Genomic DNA, 18,503 nt, shown 5'->3' with positions numbered 1-18,503 from the left:
CAAGTCTTCTACTCCATGTGACACAGGGAACAATTGCCTTGATGTCTGAGAATAATCTCTTTAGCCATTGTATAGTTTGGAGTTAAGGTTTGACATTCCTTTTGTAACAAAACAATATAATGAGATAACATCTAATAATTTACCCCTCTCTCTCCCTTCCATTCCTATCTTTCTGTGATCGAAAGATGGATTTAAACCAGACCATCTAAAAGCCAGTCTTACAGAAAAGGTTTCTAACAGGGTGAGGTGGCTCTGCCTTCACGTGCAGTTCTCACCTGGCTCTCTGGATGGAGCTCACGCTGCTTCCAAAGGAGCTCCGAGCCCGATAGAAGCGCTCGGCTCTGAGCTGTCATGCTGTTTTCTCTCCTGTCCTTACTCCTCTGCTCTATTCTTTATTGTACCGTATTTGACTATCATCTCAAATTTGCTTCAAGTATGTCTGTTAACCCCCCGAATTTTCAGTGGAATATTCTGATAAACAAACAAACAAACACCCCAAACAGGTTTCTGTTCTTGTGCTTTTAGTCACCCTTTTGTAAGGGTCATTACATTTTGCCCTCATTTGCAGAACTGAGAAATTATTCAACCAGATGCTGCTCCAAGGGTGTGTCTGGCAACACTCTTCAAATGCATGTTCTGTGATTTACCCATGGCCACGTCACAGCCTCTGAGCAGGACTGCAGGGGTGGAGGAGAGAAGGGAACACCCTTTTGTTTCCCTTACAATGAAGGTGCAGAATGCAGCCAGCTATGGTGGCTAAATGGTATTGACCGCTGTGTTTTGGCATGGTGAGCCACAGGGGAAAGGGGGAACCCACAACTGAAACTCCATTGATGTAACTTGTGTGATGAGGGCTCACTTCTTTAAAATGGTAATTTATTGCTTCTGCTCTTCAAAGGATAATTCAATGGAAGATCACAATGGAAGATCATCACTGACATGTTAAATTATTCCCACTCCTGGGCAGGAACCATAATTTTATTAATCACTATTTTTCCTTCCTAAAATGTCCTTTGTTCTTGGGTTTAACTGGAGGCTTCAAAAAAGACGTTTTTCTTAAATTCTGCAATTCTCTTGTAAAATATCCTGTTAGGCTATGGCACAGGAATAAGTTCCTATTTGGAAGTTAGTTCTTGTGCTTTGCAGTACTATTTTTAAAGCATGGATAATAAGCCAAAAAAAGAGCTTGTTTTTCCTCTAGTAAGATTTTTCTGTAACATTATTAACCTCCTTAAGTCATGGAGCACAAATCCCAGGGTCACTGTGCAATCATTTGGCTCCTGAACTTGCCTGCTGCTTTGCTTTGCTTCTAAGGAAGTTGTATATGCAACATTTGTTTTCTCCACATCTCTGAGTCTGAAGACTGAGTCAAGAGGAGCAAAACATCAGGACCTAGCTATAGGTGGCTCTCTCGGGCAGTGTTACGTACCTTTGTTTAGCCTACAGGGTTTGTTCTGCGTCTTCAAAGAACTACAGCAAACCTCCCTAGACAACACAGTGTAATTCGGGCCAATAGCCCTTAGGAAATCAAGAGCCATCTGTACAAGCCCTGATTTTACAAAGTATAGGTACTTTAAAGGATGTAGGTGTCTGTGGGTTATCCCACTGAAGCCATTTGTTTCCCAGCCAGAACTTGCTGGCCCTATCCAGCCCTGCAGTCACTTATCTGAGCCACACTCCCCTTTCCCAGTTCTCCTTGGTTTCTCTCTCTCACATTTGGGTGATTTCACTATGGCCATGACAGTTATACTACTCAGAGCAGAGTCCAGTGCCTGCTTCGGACAGTGGCCAAACAGTAGCAGATGTTTAGAGATGAACGCAAGGACAGGGCGAGCATAAAGGGACACATTCCCACTGTCCTTTCCTGGCCTCTGACAAACTGCAGCTCACTTGCTTCCTGAGCCAGAAGGGGTGTCTTTGTATTTATTCATATTTTCCTCCTGTGAGTTTGTCTAATGACTTTTTGAACCCACAATAATTTTCATCATCCACAACTTCCCAAAGCAATGAGCCCCACTGCTTCACAGTGCTCTCTGGGTGAAAAGAATGTCTTTTTGCTTGACTGAAAACCTTCTCCTATGTTATGGTAGTGCAGAAACCAGAGAATTATCATTGCCTATTCTCTTTTTGTGCTCACTCTTGCTTCTGTAAAGTCTTGGCACAGCAATACATACTGGGAGAAAGGAGCCTCCTGCTTTTCTTCACATAGACTGTCCAAGGCTAGATACAGTTCTGAAATAACATTTCATTGAGACCTGAGGCAAGCCCAGACAAAAAGGCCAGGCACCACAGCTTCAGGAGCTGAAATTAATCTTGCTTAATGCCAAGCTACTTTGCACAAAGATGACAAATCATCTAGTCTTGAAAGTGGTTACTCAGTGTTCTGCAAAAATTAGAAATGCCTTTTGAGTCTTGTGGGGTCTGTGGACCCATCCTATGAAAATGAATACAAAAATATGACACTGGAACCAGCCCTGAGACTCAGTGCCTCTGATTTCGATGGCTATTTCTAGAATGAAAGCCAGCACAAAATTGATAGAACAATATTTGGTTAGAGGGATGGAATTTCAAAACTAAAGCTTGCAAAACACCTTTTACATATTCCTTTAAGTTCACTTTATATCTTTGCTTTAAGGATGTCAGAGAACTTCACAAAGTGTAAGACTGCTTCAGAGCACTCACAGAAACTGCTAAACATACTTCAGAAGAGCTAAGAAAAGCAGGAGAAATTTCCAAATACTCTAATTTCAGTTATATACTTCATTCCTGTTCAAAAGCCTATAGGGGTGGCTGCTGACTTTCTAATTTACTGGTTTTATTGGAAAGTTTGATTCAAATATTCTTGAAGCAACTTTCCTATTTCTCAGCTGGAAAGTGTACTTTTGTTGAATGCCAATTAAACCTTAGCCATGCTTCTCCTTTGTGGAAGTGAGCATTCTGAAATTAGGGTAGTCTCTGTCTGAATGCAAAAAATTTGAGGGCCTGGTTGTACTGAAGTAGTTGCATTGCAGGGAGCAATGAGCCTTATAAAGTTGGAATGTGTTGAAGTTTGGAAAAGGCAGAGTCACTTTTTAACTCTTTTCCAATATGTCTGCAATTCCTTTGTGCATTAAATTTATCTCTAGGGGTTTATCTTCCTGGTTTAACTCATCTTTCACAGAATCACAGCATGGCTCATGTTGGAAGGGACCACAGTGGGGTCATCTGGCCCAGCATCCCTGTTCAAGCAGTGTCATCCCAGAGCACATGGCACAGGACTGTGCACAGATGGTTTTTGAACATCTTCAGTGAGGGAGATTCCACAGCCTCTCCAGGCAGTCTGTTCCTGCATTTGGTCACCTCCACAGTAAAGTTCTTCCTCATGTTCAGGTGGAACTTCCTGTGCATCAGTTTCTGCCTCTGGTCCTATTGAGAAGAGGAGAACTGAGAAGAGCCTCCAAAAGGCTCCATCCTCTGACACTCTCCCTTCAGATACTTAGAGGCATTGATGAGGTTTCTTCTCAGTCATCCCTTTTTGAGGCTGAACAGCCCATTCCTTCTTCTACCATGTGCATGGACATATGAAAAGAAGGGGTCAACTCAATAGGAAGCTGTAAGGAAAGTAGATGCTTCTCAGACATGATGTAAGGGATTTGAAAATTACTACTACTTACCTAATTTGGAATTTGGTCAGGATTTTGAGGCTGCCACTCCTACACCATTGCTGAGATAGCTGTTTGGAAAATGCAGATTTTTAGAGTAACATTTTTTCACCTGGAAGAAGCAGAGAATGGTACTTTCCTTCTAGAGTAGAAGTGTTCCATGGTTTTCTTTGAATAAAAATAGGTCTTCACTTTCTATCAGATTAACATCCCCTTTTCTTTCATATTAGTTTTACATCAAATATTTATTTATCATCACAAACTTTAATTTTTGAACTCTAAGAATAATCTATCACATCCTAAATTTAATTTAACCTTCACAGGAAGACTGGGCTTTCCTGATCAGTAGCCACAGGAGATGTTCTTCTCCATTGGCCAGAGCTGAAACTAATAGCCATGGCATGTTTGCTTATCTCTTATCTCTGGGGTTAGATTGCTGCTGTCAGCTTCTCCCTTGTTATCTGGCTGCTGCTACTGCTCACTCAGTTGTGCAGGGATGTCAGTTCCATTAATAACCTGAGCACCATGCAAACAGATAGTGGAAAACAGGTGAAGGGAGAGGAAATTGTATTTAACCCTGATCTCACAGCTGTCATTTTTCAAACTCAGCCACAACTACATAAGGCCAGAATGGGTGTGTGACATCAAAACACTTGTGACAAATCTCATGCTTGAAATAGGAGGGAGACAGATGGACAGACACCTCAAGATGCTCAGGAAGCAGGGTGAATCTGAAAGTTTTATGGCAGAAATGCAACACAAAAACATTGTTATGCTAAATGACAGAGTAATTCTTCCAAAAATCAAGAGATCTTCCACCACTTCTGAAAGTCTTGGATTGTTTCAGCTTTAACTTTCCCTGTCTTTGTTGTTTTAACAAGGAAATCTGTCTCCTGTAGAGGTACAGTTACAAAGAGAGTGTAGTGCCCCAGCTCAGCAGTAGCAGATATGGAGGTGCAGGAGAGCCATTCTCTGTGTGGAGGAGTCTACAAGGGCATGCCCAGGTATCTGCTTGGCACTGCCTCTCTCTCTGCAATGAAAGTGCATTTCCTGGCTGTGGTGATCTCCACATGCTGTAAATGCTCACTGAGGAGAGCTGCCTGCTGGCTGGAAGTGGGTGAGGAGTTCAGCAGGGCAGGGCCAGGGGCTGGGACCCCACCATGGACCCTCAGTCTGGTCACTGAGCTGTCCACAACCAGGAGCATGAACCAGCAGCACTTCAGCTTGCTCAGGCATTGTACCAGTCACTGGGGTCTGAAGCAAAGTTGTGAGATTTTAAATGGCTTCAGGTACTGGTATTGCTGGAGTTTACCTGTAAAGGAACTATGCCACAAGCAGCTCATCAGACTCAGGAATTTGTTCCTTTAGTGGCCTTTTAGAAGCCAGGATGCTGTGACTAAGAATAAAGATGTCCTCAGCTGCCAAAATTTGTGAGGGACTGAGGGAGCTGTGAAGTGTCTTGTGCTCAGTTTTCTGCATATGGGATGAGCTTCATCAATGTGAAAATACCTAGATGTAATTTATTTAAAACTAAAAATATGTAAAGGTTTGCAATAGAGAAGAATTTGATCTTGAGTAGAGAGTAGAGCATTTTCTGAATATTTTTTTCTATGTTCTGCAGCCTATGTATTTGACTATGCACACATCTGCTTTCCCCCCATATATTACAAGGCATGGACAGCTGAGAGTGACACACTTACTGGTACAGTGCTGGTCAGGTCCCTGTGCAAGCAAAAGGAATTCCTCCTCATGCAAGTCATGATTACTACTGGTGTTTAAGTTCTCAGACACTATTTCAGTTGAGTTTGAGTGTTAAAAGGGGTCTCTACCGTGTCTTGTTTCAGTTGCATCAAGACTGCAGCTGAAGATCACTTGTGAAATGAGAAATGAAAAGGGAATTTTTCACATGCTATTCTTTATTTAAAAGAAAAGTGCTCAGCAACCTTTGCTTAACCTTGAAAATGTTAAATGAATATAAACTGATGCAAGCAGAGACTAAGGTCAGAAATTGTCCCTTTCTGGAACAGGTTATTCAGAGTTTTGCGTAAAACTGGAGAAGAAATGCTGTGGTAAATCATACCCCATACTGTTATGATGGGGAGAGAGCTTCCTCACCCTTTCCTCATCTCTGAGCCTGCCCCTCTCTCAGTGTCCAGTGCCAGAGAGTTCAGCACAGTTTTTTTGGTCCCTGGGGATTTTTATTTTGCTAGCACAGTGAGTTTTATTAAGCCTGCTGCTTGTCCAGAGCTAAAACAAAACAGCAGAAAAGATTTTTGATCAAGGTGGGTATGTTTCTAGCAAGAGGTGGCATGAACATGGGAGTGTGGGTCAATTGGTGAGGTGTTCTTGGGGTGAGCAGTGAAGGAGTTCCTTCACTTCCAGGAAGGAATTTCTATAGAAACTGAATATAATTTCTGCAGCTCACCAATGTGACAAAGACCAACCAAAGGTGGCTTTTTTTTTTTTTCCTATTGCAAATCCTTAGGATCCTGGTGCAAAATTGTATCAGTAAAGATATCTAAGGTAATTTCAAAACACAAAGAGAGTTTGGAGTTGGGGGAGTGTGTTTGGTTGTTTGGTTTTCAGAGATAACTATGTTAGAAAACATGGAATGTTGCCTGAAAAATAAAGGCAGGAGGAGTATGGATTTTTACATACTCCTGAGTCCAAGCCTAGCTTGGCATGAGTGCTATCAAAGGCAGCTTAGCAGCACATAGCATGGGGCATATATCTATATCTATATCTATCTATATCTCATCTATGTCTATATAATCTATATCTATATAATCTATATTATCTATATCTATCTGTATCTATATCAGCATGATACTAATGATAGTCTGTGTCTTCAGCCCACAACACATTAGTTTCTGGCTTGTTTGAAGTGCAGCTGGAGGAGCTCCCAGCTCTCCACACACCCTGGTGCAGTCGTGCCCCAAGTGATCCACAGGTGTGCAGGGAGGAATCCAGTGCAGGACCCCCCACGCTGGAGCTGACCTGTCACTGCTGGTGTGGTGCCATAGCTGAGTCATTTTGCATATCTGGGCATCATCCTTCCTTCTGGTCCATGGGCATCATTCCAGCTCCACTGAGAATCCAAAGAGCCTTAGAACTCACCCAGGTGCTTTGGACAGGAATAGTTAGTAGTTATGCACATCCTGTGCCAGGAACTCAGTTGTGCTGGTCTGCAGTATAAGTGCACTTATATCTTCAAAGATGAAAATATTTTCTGTGTGCCACAAAGACAGGTATTGCAGATATGATGTTCTGTTTGTGAAAGAAAGAATATATGTCTCTCACATATAATATTCTGTGTATAACATAATGGAATCATGCTAATTGTCATACAGAGGTTGCAAATGGAAAATGGAATTAAAATAAAATGGACAAAGAATATTTTTTCTCAGCAAAATTAAAGCAAAGCTGACAGCAGAATGAGTTTCTGGTTGAAGGAGAAAATGTGACTAGGTCTATTAATTGTAGTGCTTCATTGAACTGAGGAGTTGTGCTTAAAAAATATCACGGTCAATTAGTATGTTTATAAAAGTAAAACTGAAATAAAGATGCTAATTTCACACTTTCTCTGACTTAGTCCAGTTCTATTGCTAAAAAACCCAATAATTTCATGTGGGATTTGTTTAAATGGAAAGGTTAATTCCAGTGAAACTTTCGTCACAGTGCTTGAACCAATGACTGAATCTTTGTATTCCAGAGAGCCAGAATGGATTTAGAACAGAAAAGAGTAGCACTGATGTACATTGTTGCTTTTTCTGACTCTTTTGTCTATGGTAGTCCTACTAAACTTTTAGATGCTTTAAACTTTATGGTGTGTAATAATAATATTGTCTTGCTGAATAGTAGATATTAAGACTGAACATATAATCTCAATGAACACTTGTGGGAATTGCTGTGTCCCTTTTCCTCTCTTTTTCCTAGGATTATAAGGTATGGTATGGTATTTTTAAGTATTGTCTAAATAGTAACTAAATAGTATTATCTTGCCAGTAAGTTTTGTCTGGGTGAGGCTTTGTTTTCAAAAGGTCATTCAGAGGAGGAGGTAACTACTGTACCACATAACCCTTCTCCACTTTGTCACATTTTATTTGTCCCCAGCGCATGGCTTGTAAAAGTTCCAGAACTTGTTGGGTCTCTCCATGTAGGGAGTGATTCAGCTCAGTGATCTGGCAGAAAATTAGCTGGGGGAAACTTGGTTAAATTTCCACGTTGTAATTGGTGTGTTAAGTGGTCCCACAGAAAGATGTGTCAAGGAGCTGAGGCAGCCTTTGGAGGCTGGGAGTGCAGGCAGTGTGAGAAGAACTATGGACAGAGCTGAGAGGAGCAGAGAAGAAGGACAAGGACTAGGACTTTTTTCCATTTGGCAGCACAAAGTTGTTAAATGGACTCAGCTACTTTTAAACCATAATGTATATTTAACTGAAAGCAATTTTATGTGTACATGGGTGTCATTATTCACATAAGTCACTCGATTATTTATTTTACTTTTTCTTTGACCTTGGTCTCAAGCTATTACCAAGATGGAATGATAGCTGTGTTTTCTGTCTTCCTTATTTTAGCAATTATTTTAGAGCTTTCAAAACAATTATTATAATACAGAGGGGATGGTTATGGTGCAGTGTGAAGTGGTGGAATGTGAATTATTATTAAATGAAATACCAGTTCTTGAAAAGTCTACACAGCTTCTATTATTGTGACAAAACAAAATGAGGACAGTTATGCAACAAAAAGGGGACAGCTAAGCCAAGTTCTAAAAATAAATAATGATAATCTGTATTCTTGAGTATGGATTAGACAGTTCACTGCAGATCAAGTACTGATAAAAATTGTCACTTCAGGCCAAGTGTTCATGTTTGAGTTGCCACTTCACTTTCCATTGTAGCTTACAATGTGAAAATCCCTGATATTTCATTTTCCCACAAAGGAAATACTGTGCATCATTAGGGTGAGCTCAATCCATCTCTCACTCAAGGCAGTAGTGATTTCCTACTGACATCTGTAGGATTGAGCTTTAGCCTTGCGATGGAACCTTCCTGTGTTTTGCCAAGATCCATCAGTCTATTTTTTCTGGTTTTTCCATATGTAAACCCTAGATAGATGCAGTGATATTTATGCAGCAGTTTTACCAGATGGCTCTTGAATCATCTGTTCTCAATGAAAAATGAAAAGACTGGGCACAAATATAAAGGCTGAATTAATCTTTGTAATTAAATGGAACATTACTTTGCCATGAATGATTTTAGCTTTCACTATGTATTTCATGCTAATTTTTCAGTGAACTGTAATTGTATTAATTTTTTATGTATTTAGAAGCTTAAAAATGATCTTCACAAAGTTACTGAGTCAAGTTAATATACAGAAGATCTCTGTCAGACTCATAAAACTTTGTCATGAGATATATGTTTTGTTTTGTTTTCTCTTTACAGTAAGTAAAATATGTCAGTACTCATTGGTGTATAAAATATCCAAGTCATACTCTGAGAGACAAAAAGGCTCTCAGGATGCTCACATGCTTGGTTGTCAAGTGAGAATTTGAATAGGCTGGAACCTGGGCTTCTTTGGAGCACTGAAACGTGTGCATTCCCATGTTGGCAGGTTGTTAAGCAGAGAGTGAAAGCTCGTTTATTATTTTGTCCGTGTAGTAAACTGACTTGCAATGCTCTCCCCGTCACAGAAAGACACTGATGGGAAAATCCTGGCTGTGTTGAAGTCAGTGGGGAAACTTCCATGCACAAGGAGTGGTGGAAGTAGTCCCACCCTGGCTCCTCTGCCTCAGAGCCTGCTCTCTCTGGCTGCAGGGATAGAAAAGAGTCGTCATGACTTACCCTAAAGCACCCTGCAGAAATGAGTTTCCGTAATTTACCCAACAGCCCAACGCAGGCTGAGTGCTTAATGATGCCTGGGGGAAGTACCCCAGCTCCTCTTTTCTTCCTGCACACATGGCTGTTTAATATGCAAATTAGAGAAAGGAGTTAAATGAGCCTTTAAACCATAAAAAGTTGTGCTTGGTGGATTTATGGTGGATTCATGTGCAATTGCCACATGGCTGGTTCCTTTGCATTTGTCACATTTCATTTGACTCCCTGTGCTTGCCTCCTGGAAGGCTGGTCTCTTATACATACTTTTAATCCTATCAAGGGGAAAATAATGACATCATTATCAAAGAGTAAGCAAGCTGCAGAAGAGTTTTCCACTTCCTTGTGCTATATAAATAAGGAATCTCCCAACTGCTGTTAAATATTACACAAGTGAACAGAAAAATAGGCACAGAAACAAGACTTCCAACATGCAAATTTAGAAACCTGTTCTCAATATGATACTTTCTGACTTGTCAGCTGTGTAAATAAATTGTGCCATGTGCTGGCATCAGCTGAAAAAGTTTGCACCTGATGCAAATCTTCTAGGAGGAATCCCAGTCAGAGGATTCCCTAGGACTTCAAAAGGTCTCCATGTTCTCTCATGAGGTTTGCTTTGGCTATAGGAAACAGTTTACCTAACCAGGAGCCAAACAACCTTCACTGTCAGCATCAGCTTTGTCTGTCTCATTTGCTCAGATCTCTAAACCACACATATTGTGCTAATGCCTTTTAAGCAATAAATGCAATAATATAACATTTCCCCCTTATCTATCTATTTGTGTATCTAGCTATCTAATCTCACAAAATACAGACAGCTTTAGACATTGACAAAGCATCGAAGTACTAAAAGCAGCATTACCTTTTGAGGCTGCTTTCAAAGATCTCAAGACACACTGTTCTTTGCTAGGGTTTTATATAGCCTTTATAAAATAATCTCCATAGTGTCCAACTATTTTATTCTCACGCTTAGAAATCTCCATCTCACAACATCAAATGTGAAAGTCACAAAGCAAATGATGAACTCATGCAGAACATTTGAGATACACCTGATTTGTTTAAGTAGCTGACTTAGCAGAAATGAAAACTGTTGCCTTTTGCTTTTTCCTTTTCCAAAGCTAGTTTTAAGTAGTATTGAAACATGGGAAATGGTAAAGGAAATTTTCTGATTCCTTGCAAAGTTCAGCCAGTTGGACCTGACAACACCACCAGGAAAAATTTGGACACTCTTGATTACATACAAACTTGCAGATGACTCGTGCTCCCTTCCTGGCTTTTTATTCTCCCTCCCTACCACAGCATTTAAAATATCATGAAAGACTGCTGAACCTTCTGGCAAAGTGAGGAAACATTCTGTTGAGAGTTAATTTGGCTCATTTCATATTTTCCATTCAGCACTTTTCTTCCATTGCTTTTTTTATTACTAGGGCAATTTGCATGACAATGGCATCTTTCTTGCTTAAGAGATCGTCTGTTCCTGCTGCTAATTTTCTACCTGAAGTTGTTATCTTCTGTTTGTGACATCTTAATTATCTCAACCACAATTAATTGTGATGTCACAAATGGAGGATTATGACTTTGTTGGAAATGAGATTGAGAAATTGAAGGAGTTTGAAGAAGAAAAGAGGCTTTTCTTCTTGAAAAATAAAAGAGGAGACAGAATGACTTTGGTTAAATGGAGGCAATCCTCTACCACCTTTCTTCTTAAAGTTGGGGAACAGCTGGATTTACATCTTGCTGTATACAAGGTCATACTGTATTGAGATACTGTGAAGTGGGAGAAGGGGAAAGGATATATGGAGGAAGGGGAATCTTCCCTTAAGTCCCTGTAGCAAGGAAAGTTGTTGGACCCTAAAAAAGGTCCAGGCTCTGCTCACAGAGAGCAGAGTGCAGGACTGGTATGGTAATACTTGCTTTAAAGCCAATTATTTATTGCTTTTCCTATCTTGCCATAATCATTTGAGTTTTGACATCGGAGTCTGATGGCAACGAAGGCACATTTTTTGAGGGGTAGAGGGAATTCCAAAGACTTATGGAGAAATTATATTCAGTGTTCTGAAAATATAAAAAATTAAACTTTTGTGCTAACCTAGTCCATCATAGCTGTAATTTATCCTATGGACTTGTCACATTTCACTTCTTGGTATGTCATCTTTTTGTGTACTTCTACTTTTCTTCTGGAAACTTGTTTCCACAGAGATTCTGGGTGTCTGAGTGGCCTGCTGGTGTTTTTGTGAGGACATTACCAAGGCTGTTTATAAACTCACACCATGATTTACCAAGTGGGACTACTCATCTACAGCTACTTCTCACTGGACTGTTTGTGCAGGTTGTGCATAAACGCTGGGACCAAGTCACAATTGAAAGAGGATTAATGAAAATTGAAGTGTCTTATTTTAACACTTCTACTGGCGTTAGGGAAAGAGCAAAGACTGTGAATAAAGGAGGGAAACTGGAGGACTACACACAGATCAGTCCTGTGGTTTTCGGAACGTACAGTGTCCTTCAGAAAAGGACCCATCCCCAGGTGCAAATAGAAGTGGCCCTCAGTGGAAACACCAGGCTGCACTTGCTGGGATCAAGGTTGATTCACATCTGTGCATCAAATCTATTTTAGCAGTTGGATGAGCATCAGCCACTGTGCCATAGAGAAACAGGCCATTTCCTGTTGTCCTTTGGAAAACATTGTACAAACAGGCATTGGACCATCTGATTAACACAAAACCCTGTAGGGAAAATCAGCTGTTAAGATTTTGTACTCAGATACGTTGCTGTAAGTACGCAAGAGCTCTGCAGGCAGTGACAGACCCACTGTGATAATCTGACAACAGAATCTGGACCCTCTGCGTTGTGATGCCGAGCTCATTTGTGGCACCAAGTTTACCTTGTAGCCAGGTTGTTTTGAAGTTACATTAGGATGGCTCCAGGGAAGCATAATAACACCAAGTGGAAACTGAGCAAGAAAGAGAAAAAGCTGTATGCTGAGAAGTGGTTTTATCTGTCAAAACTTTTTTTCTCTTTTTCTTTTTCAAAGGCAAAAGCAGTTATGGCGAAAGTTGGTTACCCTCAGTTTATAATGAATGACACATATATTAATGAAGACATCAAAACAGTAAGTGTCAGGCTTGCAGCTTTATTCATTTATTGCAGCCATTCTTTGCTCTGTTTTGCTGCTGTCTAAGTCAAAGCTAGTCTTTTGTTTGGCATGCACCCGGACTTGTGCTTGCCTGGTTATTTTTATTTTATTTTTGAAGTGTGCTAGCTCTAAATTTTCTCTAAATAGTCAGTGCTGTTGTATCTAAGTGAGATCATGAGGCCTGCTGGGAGTAAAGTCTGCCTGGGTGTAAAGAACCTTCCTGCTATTAAGCATTTTAAAGGTTAAGCACACAATGTAGTAATTTTGCATTTAGTTATAAAAATGGGATAAACTAAAAGCATTTTTTCTCAAATGATTTTCAAAAAGCCTAATGCATTTTACCTCAGAAAATCACAGTTTGGGATGCTGTATATAAGTTCCCCTCATCTCTCCTGGCTATTAATTTAATTTACAATTGATGCTTATAATCATGCCAAGAGATCCTAACCAATGTATAGGCCTACTGTGCTGCCTGCTGGACAAATATACTGTGGAGGGACTCCTTCCTGCCCCAGGACCTGTTCAGCCTAAGGCAGGAAGGCAAATGATTAATAATAATAATAGTAATAAATTTTACTATTTTCCAACTGTGGCATGCATTTGATGAATTGTCACAGGCAAACTAGAAACACAAGTTCAATCCTGAGGCAGTAAAAAAGAGCAATCATCATCTTTGCCAGAGCCCATGAACAAACACTAAATAGAAGAATCATTTATTGAGACAACCAACTCCACCAGCCTAGTCCTTGTCCTAGGGAAGCTGTAGGGTGAGATGATGCAGTGAAAACAGTGTAAGGAGACAGAGCATGTGACCAACTCTATCACTCAGTGCATGGCATTATTTGCTCAGATAAGTGGCAATGGCTGGTGAAAAATACTTGTTAATAGTGCCTGCAAAACCATAGTATACATGTGAAGAGCAACTTCCTCACAAATCCTAGAATTGTTTTAAACTGATGACAGGGATTTATAACTTATTAACATCCCTCTTCCTTGCCTGTTTAGTTTTATGTGTGTGAATGCTATTAGATTTGGAAACTTATGGAAGCATGGAGCCCTATGGCTGTAAATATTTAATGTGGTAGAACTCTCAGAAGGCACAGAATATGAAGTATTTTTTATAAAATGTAAAGCAAGCTGAAAAAGGGGATTTCATTACATTGTTGGAAGTGGTTTTAAAATGCACTTTTAAAAATAAAGTAAGCCTACTTCCTCCTGAGAAAGAGGCTCTCTTAATAATAACCATAGAAATGTGCAGTCTGCAATCCATTGTTGGGTGCTTGTGATTCCTTCAGCATCACTCTGCACAGTGAAGAGTTTTCCCAGTGTTCCAGACCCTTGTGCAGATCTGTTCAGCCACTGTTTTTTTTAAGTTATCTCAGAAAATATTTATTCTTCCTACCAAGTGTGAAAATTTTACTTGCTTTGATAATCGCAAAAAAATTAGGTAATTATCTCATATACAATAAAATTTCTGCTTGTTTGATGTCAGCTTTTGTTTCTTTGGACATGCTTTAAAAATGTCTGTGCTTTCTTGGTACAGCTGAAGTTTACAGAAAGTGATTTTTTTGGCAATGTATTGCAAACTCGCAAATATGCAGCCCAATCTGATTTCTACTGGCTTAGAAAAGAAGTTCCAAAAACAGAGTGAGTAGACAAAAGGCAAATTTACATAATCTTCTAACAATATTTTAACTTATATTATTTAATTTATATATTAAATACTGTTATATATTAAGTTTTAATAGAATTATGTCAATAGCAATATGTTATGCCACAAAAAGCCTATAGGCAAACTCCCATTATTCAGAAACTCCTGTGATTTTTTTTTTGTAAGGTATCCCTGTTCATATGCAGAGTAGTCACATGCTTGAAGCTTAAACTTAATTTAATGAAAAAAGGGGTAATTGAATTGCAATTAAGAATGGATTATGTCTCTTGGTCACAGTTAGAGTTTGAAATGGTACAGTGGGGATTTATGAAATAAATTCTGTAGCAGTGAAATCATAGTAAGAGATAATGTTATTATTAGTAATACAAATCAGCATTGTTAGTTACCTGCTGTTGACAGCAATGATACAGAATGAAACATAATTTAATTTACGTATGTTATTTTTATTTATTTGTAAACATGAGAGTGCAGATTGTGTCACAAACTGTCATAAAATACAAGAGAGAATCATTCTCTTTTCTTACTGATGGGTAATCAAATCCTTAAAATGCAAATTAAAACCTAAGCAGAACTTAATTAGTCTAATCATGCTACTTAAAAATGACTTCTTCTACACACAGACTTTGAAATCAGTGCCAGTGCTTAGCTCCAGTGCTTTTATTCCCTTAGGACTCCAGAAACCCTACTCAAACTGAGCCATACCTTGTCCTGGGGGTGGCTCCGTGCTGTCCGTGAGGCAGGGGGACAAACAAAGGTTGCTCATGGTTGAAGTGTTTAAATTTGGCCCTGTGTGTTCAGGGTATCATTTACAGCTTAGATTTAATTGTGAATTTTACATTCTGATCACAGCTTTCTCTGACATTGCACTGGTCAGCCCTGGGGTATGATTTTAGGGATTTTCCTGGATGTCAGGACTAGACCATGATGGTGCATTCTCTTCAGGGTAACAGTTCCAAGAGAGCAGAGAAACAGCCCTGGCCTCTCTATAGCAATGGTCAGCCTTGGGGCAGCCAGCACTGCTGCAGAACCTGTAGACTCTTGGCACGATGGGAAAGCTCCCCTGTAAGGAAATGAAGCGGTAGGCAGCCCCTGACTCAGGACTGTAGTCTGAGAGCTGTCCCATGGGGATGCTTCCAAAATGAAAGTGTTACCCAATTGCCCTCTACAAGACTGAACACCTTCTCATGCCTGTCTTTACCTTCTTATTCCCAGGACCACATAATAGCCAACCCCTCATCACCTTTGTAGCTCTTTTCTTGTCAGCCATCAGCACATTCAGGCCTGGGGGATGCCAGTTTGATTTCTGGTCCCTTCCCTTTGTTAGAGCAGCTATTTGCTCTGCCTTCTGCAGGGCTGGAGGTAATCTCCACCTGAGCCCTGGCAGGGAGGGATAATCAGGGCTCCTGCTGGGATATTATTCTGTCTCTGCAACTGTTCAGTGAAAGAAAAGAGCTCTGAAAGTAGTGTCACTCTGCCTGCTGAGGGACACCAAGGCAAAGAGTCATTGCTGCCGCCTGTAATTTTTTAAAAATTTATTTAAATAAACCAATAACTCCCACTTACCAGTCTAAGGCATGTCAAACCTGGCCTCAAAAGTATCAGCCACTTTTTAGCTCCTTCCCGCTTTTAAATCATCATACTCCACTGCTTTCTGATGCTTTTACTGTCTTTTTTTTTCCTCTCATTTTTCTGTTTTTGTTTTTTAAACTTTTACATTTCATATAACTCCACAGAATTTTTGATGAGGCGTGGTGTTATGTTAATAGTTAATTACCCTTGGGTTTTTCTTTCTATTTGCTTCATTTCTTCTTTTTCCTAGTTTAGTAGCTTTTAGCATAACATTTGTATTTCGAGATAGATATTATAGGATCATCAAAGCTGTGGACCAAAAAGAGAAATAAGAAAACTAGTGTTTAAGGAAATAAAAGTTTCTAAAATAATATTGCATCCAAAAGGTAAAACACTATATTCTTTTAGTAAACAGTCAATTTTTCTCAATAATTATTTCAAACTGGAATCACTTTCCTCAGCTAAATGTGAAATTAAAATGATAGTTCAGTCAAAGCACCAGGGAAAGACCATCAGGGGATGGACAGAGGAGATGGGAGATACAAGACAAAACAATTGGCTAAAACAAGGGGGAATATGGATAACAAAGTGGAAAAGAATTGTTTTGGAAACTCAACAGTTTTTAATTAAAAAAAAAAAAAAGAAAATAAACTAAATCAGGAGTAATTATCAAAATTTTTTATTCTCTCTTCTGTTCCCTCCATCCCTGGCATTTATCTGCCTGACAGGAGAAGGGAGCATGGAGGAACTCAGATGAGCTCCTCATTGCTCAGGGCATGGGTGATGGGCCACACCCGGCCCCACTGGTGCCAGAAAGCTGTGACAAGGCACGGGGTGCTGCAGGTCCTGTTCTGCCAGTCCTGGGGCCAGGCTCCCCTGAGGACACCACAGCTCTGGGTCGTGTCACTTGTGCTCAACACCAGCCTTGGGTGCCAGCTGCCAGCCTCACAGCTGGCTGGGGAGGTGACTGTCACCTTCACAGCTGGCTCTATCCAACAAGAAAAAAAGTGCTCACGTATCAGCAGAGAGAAAAATGAAAGGGATTTGTGCAGGAGCTGAGGAATATGGTGCACAAACCAGCACAGGTTAGGTTGAGAGGGCTCAGTGGAGGGTCTGGAAGGGGCCGTGTGGGAGGATGGGCACCAGGTGTGAAGACAATCATTGTAAGACAGGTGAGGTACAGCTGGAGCAGAGGAAAGTGAAAGGCAGTACAGGGGGAAGTGATGGCCATGGGGAAGGGAAAAATTAAGGAGAGTCAGGGTTTTAGTTGCATTTGCCTATTGATCCATGGAGTCATACACATTCATACATACAAATATACATGTGTGTGTGTGTATACAAACACGTGCCTGCACCTTTTAATCAGAGATAGGATCTGTCTTTCTTAACACTGATAACATACTTACATTTAACAAAGCATCAGAGGACTTCCTGGCCACACCATTTCATTATGATTAATTTTTCTCCTTTGAAGTCAGCATATAATCTAAGATTTTTAAACCTGGCCAAATTTTTGTCTACTTTTCACTAGACTTTCACAGCTGGGGATGTAGATGTTTGGTATCCTGATAAGAGGATACAAAGGAAGGATGCTATGAGAGGATTCTGGGATCTCCTCCAGAACCTGTTCCTGTTTTTCTTGACCACACACTATTGTGTATTAGCCCTGACTCTTGGTTTGTCACAAAGGAGGGTAGCTCTGAGAGGTTCTGGGGTGAGTACCTCTAAGGATGGTGTAAAAGCTCCTTCTGCAAAAAGGTAAAAGCAGCCATCAAAAACACTGGGCAGGCTGTTGTCTGTTGGAGAGACACTGCTGGAAATCACGTGGCTGGGACCTGCCCTGGAGAGGAGAAGATGGAAAGGAGTCTCCTGGAGCCTTTTCCTGGTCTTTGAACCTCTTTTTAAGCAGTGATGTGGCACTGAAGGCTGGACCCAGCCTTACCATCCTAGCTGCTTGCTCATTCCTAAGAGAGACAGATGGCAGCCTGGCCTGGGTTAATAATCTGTTTCTACATGGGAAATATATAAAAGAGACTAACAAGGAGAAGAGGAAATACAATTTTGAAAGTCACCTTGTAGGTTGCCTTCCATTTAGAAGTTTTTCTTTATAGTGTTTTCTTTGGAAGACATTTTCCAGTTTTAAGAAACTTTGTACAGCTTTTCACTTCCAACCAGTTTAAATCTTTGTACATTCACAAGTTCATTTGCTATGTTTATATGATTATTTATTATTTATTTCTTACTTTGAATGTTGAACAGCAAACCAAATGATTTCTTCCAACTCCAGAAACTGAGGATCAATTTGCAAATTCAATTTGTGCTTTACAGAGAATTAAATAAAAGAACAAGCTTTTCTCTGTGTTGTAAATGTTCCCAACCATCCCTGTTCATGAATGGCAATGTAGCACACTATAATCTTAACACAGAAAGAAAATACCAGAGGAAATTTCAGCCTCAAGAACATAGACTAAGAGAGTTTCTGTCCCCCTTATTATCTCATGTGTATGTTTCAAATTTTATTTCTACAAGAGAAATCTCAACCTTACAAGTGTCAACTCTGCAGAATTAGGTTTTGACTGCTGCAGTACCAGATAAGTAATACTACAGGATATCAT

The 18,503-nt window shown here is 40.1% G+C and overlaps 1 protein-coding gene and 1 long non-coding RNA gene across 4 annotated transcripts in view; one reads left to right on the top strand and one right to left on the bottom strand.

Annotated features, from left to right (window-relative positions):
* LOC137468309 (uncharacterized) overlaps positions 1 to 18,503 on the bottom strand; it is a 405,810-nt gene that overhangs the window by 55,147 nt on the left and 332,160 nt on the right. The window lies entirely within an intron of this gene.
* The window catches only part of PHEX (phosphate regulating endopeptidase X-linked), a 107,055-nt gene that overhangs the window by 60,941 nt on the left and 27,611 nt on the right, over positions 1 to 18,503 (top strand). For all 3 annotated transcript variants that reach the window (XM_068179878.1, XM_068179879.1, XM_068179875.1), the window contains exons 13-14: positions 12,546 to 12,623; positions 14,191 to 14,294. In XM_068179878.1, coding sequence (XP_068035979.1) covers positions 12,546 to 12,623; positions 14,191 to 14,294 — 182 coding nt within the window. The remainder of the gene's footprint in view (positions 1 to 12,545; positions 12,624 to 14,190; positions 14,295 to 18,503) is intronic.

The sequence above is a fragment of the Anomalospiza imberbis genome, chromosome 2 (assembly GCF_031753505.1).
Source record: "Anomalospiza imberbis isolate Cuckoo-Finch-1a 21T00152 chromosome 2, ASM3175350v1, whole genome shotgun sequence".
Taxonomy (NCBI): Eukaryota; Metazoa; Chordata; class Aves; order Passeriformes; family Viduidae; genus Anomalospiza; species Anomalospiza imberbis.
This window is presented reverse-complemented; position numbering and strand designations above follow the sequence as displayed.